Here is a 6,735-nt window from a genome sequence, read left to right on the forward strand (position 1 = left end):
GAAGGAAAGAACACGAACTGAGTAGTTGAGAGAATAGACCTTCCTGTTACAAAGTATGAGTCAGCAGACTTGGATTAGTTGTAAATGTTACACAGCAATTGTATTGTGAAGCACATAGTTTTTCATACGAGCATCAACGACTTGGTTTAATCCCTTCACCCTTCTCGTTCCGTTCGGCTAAGCTGCGTATTATTGAGCGAGCCTAGAGGGAATGGTGGTTGTGTAAGCTTTACTTTTGGAATGACTACGAACGGAAAACGGCGTCACGAAGATTCAATAGAAGAAGGTTAGACCTTTGCATAGTGATACTCTCCTTTTGATCATGTTTTAGAAGTATGTTTGAGGTTACTGTTCTTTTATTGCTACGCAATCTTTGTCCACAATCAGAGCCAGGAATGATTAGTCCGTGATCTCATGTTTCTGGGTCCTCTAAAGCGTCCCACTTCTTGAATTCATTGAAGCCCGATCCAGTATGCTCACTTTGCGAATTGAAGGTAACGTAATTGCCTATTCCCTGGTACCGTATGTCTTGTGAGCATCATAGAGAACTTGACTCTATCACATGCGGTGAAGTTCGAAACCAGGGGCAGGAAACATGCGGGGCGGAAAAGCGCAGCCACGATATTGGCAGCCCGTGGGGTGTTGAGTTCGTCGAGTGATTGAACTCGGTTGGGTGCTCTAAGCCCTCAGAATGACAGCGAAGTTTGTTACAGTATTGAGCCCGCAGCCCATGCGGATTGCAAACGCTCTCCTGCCAAATCTCGTCCAGCTGACCAGCATCGAACCCTACTGCACGAGCAGCCTGACCGACGGCCGTGTCCCCGCCTATTGCTGAACAACATTCGCACAGTTTAAATATGGTCCGCATTCAAAGGGGTTAGTGAATTCATTGTGCAGCAGGCCGCTGGAGATTTTAAGTCTGTTGGAAGAAGAAATGTAGAGCATTGTCCTTCAAGGCACCCAAACGCACAGATTCATTCTCCAGTTGGACGAGAGATGAATCTGTAGGGGTCGATCGGCTTCGATGACGGTGTTGAAATCTCGAATAGCTGACTGACGTTGCTCATCATTCAATGCCGGATAGGACTCCAACAACAAGATGACTTCCTCGAACGATGTCCGGCGTCAATGGTGCAACGAGGTGAACGACTCCTCTATTTGCAATGCGATCCTATCTCCACCTAAGACAGCCAAGTCACTTTATACGCAGATATGAATGCCTTTTTGGACTCCTCCAAACAGAATCGATCAGTTCGTGCGTGAATGGGATGTGTGAGCCTCGGTAGGTGCTGTCAATCTCGTCGTGGAGTCGTTCGAAAGCCCTCTCCTTGCCTTCTCAATACACGAGCGGCATGGACTTGTCGAAGATATCTAGCAAGGAATAGGACTGGTCTTCCTTCTCCTTGGTGTGTCGACCCGACGCCCAAGACATTCGCTCGCTACGGCTGAAGGTCTCCAGAGGCTCCCTTCAAAGCGGGTACCAGGGATGCCGTTAATGTTGTGAATGAGCTCCTGTAGCGTCAGCTTGCTCCCCAATTGGTCACCTTCCAAACTGAAGAAGTCCACCAGCGTCGGTGCAAGAAGCTCCTGAAGCGTCCACCTCGCGTGAACCATCGACTTTTCTCGAAGGTCGCTTCCCAGGGAAAGGTGCCCGGATGAGGCGTGTCTTTACCATCATTTATCGATACATCTGACAGGTACATATAACGCCGAGCGGTCTTCTGGTACCAGCGGAACTTGGAGTTGATGGCTTTGGAGAGCTCGGTGTTATTCTTCTTGTCAACGCAGCAGGTGTCTATCCAGAAGTAACGAAGCCCGTCGGCGGCAGCCTTGTCGGCGCAGAACCTAATCTTCTTCCATCCTGCCTTGCTCTTGCCAGTCCCTGCCTCTATATCTTGAAAACTGAGCTCTTCCTTGTTATTTGCCAGCGAGGTGTGCGACAGGATGGCGTAGGCCGGGACATCGTCAGCGGAGCACTCGCGAAAGACGAGGTCGCCGCTGAGTGTGTGCTCTGAGAGGCGCATCGTGAGGCCTGGGGAATTGCAGGCAAAGGTAGGCGATGCATTCAAATGCATATCAACCATGCTCGGAGGGCGACCTCGTAACGGGCAAGGGAGGGTAAGCGATGGCGGGATCAAGCGAGAAGCGACTCAATGTGATGCGGGAATTTGCAGAAGTATCCCAAAGATTCAAGTCACGGGCCCCGGCAGCTTAGTCGAGAGTACAGCACGGGCCTTAACGAGGCATAAACTTGGCACATGTAATGGAACCAGTGCACGATAGATTTTCAAGGATGGCTCGAGTAGTTGTAACCTGCATATCCAATCAAGCGGGAGAGGTCGGGGTAAATGAATTCCATCCAATCCAATCCAATCTGTACTGTATGAAGAATCTTTCGCGTTCGCTTGAACTCTTTCGTGTTCGCTTCCACTCTTTCGTGCTGTTAGCTCTACTTCCACACCAAAAAACTTCTGACATGCTCGAATGAAAACCGGTTTTGCAATAATACCGGAAATTTAGGGGCCAAATCCGTACGTACATTACGCCTGTGAATGATTGGTTGTCTACCTTAATCGAACTAACCTCTGTGTTTACAAGGTTGACCGAATTCGGATTCGACTGTATCTTTGCTGCATTCTTCTCGCTTCTCTACATCTTGTACCCTTTTTTGACGTCCCGCCCCTAATTTCAGCCACCCTCCGCTTTTATTTTTAGTCCTTTACGTCTTGTTCATTTCCCCTGCTAGAACAAGACGAAATGGAAATCATCATTCTGAGCCAGCTATACCCTCCTGCTATTTTCATCTCGGTCCCGTTTCGGTCCACTACTAGCTACTCAAAATAGAAGCTAATCACTTTCGCCTAACAGACTGACCGCATTATTTCGTTAACCGGCACCCCCGTGTTGCAAGGGAATACTAGGGGCTATAAAGTCCCCATGCCGCCGGTTTTCGGCGTTACCGTAGAATCCCTAGGCCGAACACAAAAACCTCGAGGGGACCTTGCTTGTGCTACCCGTCTTTACGACACGTCCTAGTGAAGCCGCCAACCCACAGCGCAGCGCCAGAGACCCATCCGCCCCATCACACCTCAGCATGTATCGCACCATTTACTGTCTTTACGGGGGCTGCGGTTGTCTCCTCCAGGGTAAAGTGTCCTCGACCTCTTCATCTCGTGTATCGAACGAGAGTGGGCGGGACAACGCTGTTTCATCAGCCTATGATCCAAGTGGCTTCGCCGTTCAGCGAGAGCTTCCGCATCCATTTCAAACGTACAAGGTCCCGGAATCTTGTGAGAGGTGCAAAACACTGTGTGACGCGAAACTAGAATTGAAAGAGAGACGTCTCCGACAGATTGTCGCCGAGGCTGGAGTGGTGGGCCGAATACAGGAGCGCTGGAGCATCCAGCGGCAACACATAAAATACTTATTTGGCAGTGGAATCTCTCCTTCACGAGGTGACCCTACAGCCGTCGTGCAAACTGGATATGAACGGCGTTGGGTTGGGAACACAGGCAAGTCCAGCTAAACACCTCTCTTGACGGAGATGGTCACATAGGCCGTTTCGAGGAGTGGTTCTTCGCCGCCGATGGGGCTTGTGCAACGATCTCAGAATTGCTTTCATTCTCCTGGAGTCCGCCAGGTGCTGGTTAGAAATTCACCCAGCGTCGGGAGATATAGTGGCCGCCCTCTCCTTATAGTGACTGCGCTGGTTACTGATACTGCTTATCAAAGGGTGCATCAGGAGGGTCGAAGCATCCTCCTGGGTCGCGCTCACTCTTATCGAGTATCTGGAGAGTGTTCAATTGGTGCGAGTGGGTGACATAGCATGAGGAAAAGCCTTACGCCTACGGCGTTGATCGATTGTTCTATAACAAGTGAGAGTACAGTAGGTCGGATAATCTCAGGAGGGCACCAATGTGCGCGTGAATATGGAAATAGGTCTTGTTTTCTTCTTGCCATCGCGGAGGTTACGTACGTAGATTTATCCGTGGTCAGACTACGTCCTGGCCCCTACTCTCGCCCAAATGAAAGATCATTGGTGTAAAGGTCGTAGCCAAACCCTTACTACGAGCAGTAAACTCCTGGCGATGCGGCCGCGACCACCTGGCCAACGACGCACTGGGCAGGTTGTTCTTCAGCTCACCCTATTGGCCAGGTTTAGAATAAGGTCTCGGACGGTCCTTTGGCTGATCCTCTCGGCGGTTCCACGTTCTGAAGTCGGAGTTCTGCCGTTAACAGGGCGCGCATGTCCTTACTCTGTGGACCCATCAAGGCCAAAACGGTATCAAGCCCCAATCATACCGACAGCATTCGCCAGGACAGACCCATTCGGCATTGCGTGGTATGTTTAACTTGCTCCGAATCATATATAAGAGAGGGTAACTCCCAGGAAACGCGAACGGGTTTCGTCGATAGGGGATGAGGTGTCAGATCGTGCCGCCTATCGCCGCTTCCCGATCAACACACCACGCTATTATCGCTACAGATCAACGGGCAGAAACGAGTAGGATACCGCCGGACGATGATATCTAGATGCTCCGACACCTTCGATCTTCCCCTGCTTTTGTGACGCTCACTGTGGCAGGGGCAATCTTCACGGTGACGCTTACTAAGCACCCATCGTCGTCTTGGAAATGTACTGATGAAGGTTCCAGGATCTATTTCTTTACGGCGTCACCCTCCCCATCCTGCCTTTCTCGTTAGCGAAGCAACTCCATATCTCCCCAGGTGAGATACAATACTGGGTGTCTGTCTTGATATGCGTTTACGGGGTAGGCTTCCTATTCACGACGGTGCTCTGTGGTGCGTTGTCCGACCGCTGGGCCCGTCGGCGTTCTCTCTTAGTGGGAATAGGTCTGCTTTGTCCAGCCACGCTAATGCTCTGTCTCGCTCGATCCTTGCCGACCTTGATCTTGGCCAGGTTTCTACAAGGCTCATCCGGCGGGTTAGCTTGGGGGGCAGGGTTGTCACTTTTGGCCGGCGCCTATGACGAACGGAGCGTTGGACGGCCGATGGGGATCATTTCCACGGCCATCGCCCTCGGGTATCTGTTGGCACCGGTCCTGGGAGGGGTTATTTATACCCGCATTGGGTATTATGCCACATTCGGAATCACGTTCGGAGTCTTGGCCCCTGATTTCTTGCTGCGGCTGGTCGTCATTGAGAAGACGGTGGAGGCACATCCTCCTCCCACGGCGGTGCCCCTCGAGGGCCCAAACGGGGTCCTCTGGAAACTTCTACGGACGCCACTTGCGTACGCCATCGTCTGCGCCGTATTTCTTAACACGACGTCCTTGACAATACTCGACAATACTTTGGCCATCTTCGTGCAAGAAGTCTTTCATTGGGATGCATTGGGGGCGGGCTTAGCTTTTTTCCCGCCACTGGCACCTGGTCTTCTGGGAGGATATTTTATCGGTAGCTCTTCTAGGTTGCGCGCAGAGAAAGTCACTGCTGACCCATTGCAGGGTGGGCCGTGGATAGATACGGCACTCGCTGGCCAGCGGTGGTAGGTTTCGTGATCTGTGTGCCCAGTTGGATTCTCCTTCGGGTGGTGACACACGACACCATGGGCCAGAAGGTACTCTTCGCTGTGCTGCTCTTTGGCGTCGGGACAGGATCCGAGATAGTTACCGTCTCGACCATGACGGAGTGCCGGTCCTTGTGTCCCACTTCCCTAGCCATGGGCTTCGCCGTCTTTAACATTCCTCTGGCGGCGAGCATCATATTCAGCGTTGTATCGAGCACCCTTCAACAATCCGGAGGTTGGTCGTTAACGACGTTGATTCCTGGATTATTCAGCGCCGCTGGTATATTATGTGCCGTTTGGTTTCGAGTACGGGGCTCAAAAGCCTCCCCGGAGGATGGCGGTGACGTGTAAAAAGGAAGCAGAATCTCCAATCCTGTCAACCCAGAATTGGAGAATGGTGGGAAGCCACTATTTCCTCTGCGCGCTGAAAGCACAGGAATATCGCCCAGAAAGTACATACGGGTATGACCTACCATCAATAATATAATAGGACGCGAAGATTAATATATGGTACCATTGAGGCCTGCTTGATACTGTACTGGCCGTAGCAAACCTTCCGATGAAGGGAAAGCCCTCGTCGAATGCATCCTACGATCCGCCAGGAATGGCCACCCATTCTCCATCAAGTGGCTTCGCCTGCTGGCTCAAGCCCTTCGACGTCAACGATCCTCCCACTCCCAAATCCCTACGACCAATAGATAATGTGAAACCTCCAGGCAAGAATTGGCCCCAGGGGTTTTAAAAGCGTCACCCAACACTGGGAGCCAAAAGACTGAAGGCCTCGGGTTGGGGTCGTCATGATCGGAACATCCGTGGCAAAATAAGAGAGTCGTTCGCTGTCCAGCCGGAAAATGTCTACAATATCGACGAGACCGGGATCATGCTCTGTTTCCTGGCCTCGAAAAAGGTTCTCGTCGGCCACGACGACCCGACCAATTGTCGAGGGGCCGGGGTGAAACGTGAACTGGTAAACGGCCATTGAATGCATATCGGCCGATGGTCGAGTCATCCCGCCACCCATCGTCCGGGCGCCGTCCGTACACCGCAGTAATTGGACTACCCACCCCACTCCAGGACGTCACTTTGCCTGCTCGGAAAGTTGACGCACCAATAAAGCGATCAGTCTGTCTTACATTGAGCGTGCCTTCGATCCCTCTCAGAACTTGAGCTAACGGTCAACCTCGTGTACTCTTGAAAAAAAAAAA

The 6,735-nt window shown here is 51.6% G+C and overlaps 2 protein-coding genes across 2 annotated transcripts; one reads left to right on the top strand and one right to left on the bottom strand.

The window, feature by feature from the left end:
* Positions 1-1,520: 1,520 nt before the first annotated feature.
* Positions 1,521-2,024, bottom strand: PV07_12696 (uncharacterized protein; the record flags this gene model as incomplete). Its single annotated transcript, XM_016400246.1, has 1 exon — positions 1,521-2,024. The coding sequence occupies one exon, from the start codon at positions 2,022-2,024 to the stop codon at positions 1,521-1,523; it is 504 nt and encodes a 167-aa protein (XP_016242107.1).
* Positions 2,025-5,012: 2,988 nt separating this feature from the next.
* PV07_12697 (uncharacterized protein) lies at positions 5,013-5,881 on the top strand (the record flags this gene model as incomplete). Its single annotated transcript, XM_016400247.1, has 2 exons — positions 5,013-5,418; positions 5,469-5,881. 2 exons carry the CDS (start codon positions 5,013-5,015, stop codon positions 5,879-5,881), a joined length of 819 nt encoding a protein of 272 aa, XP_016242108.1.
* Between the last annotated feature and the right edge of the window lie 854 nt (positions 5,882-6,735).

Source organism: Cladophialophora immunda (genome assembly GCF_000835495.1).
Source record: "Cladophialophora immunda strain CBS 83496 unplaced genomic scaffold supercont1.69, whole genome shotgun sequence".
NCBI lineage: Eukaryota > Fungi > Ascomycota > Eurotiomycetes > Chaetothyriales > Herpotrichiellaceae > Cladophialophora > Cladophialophora immunda.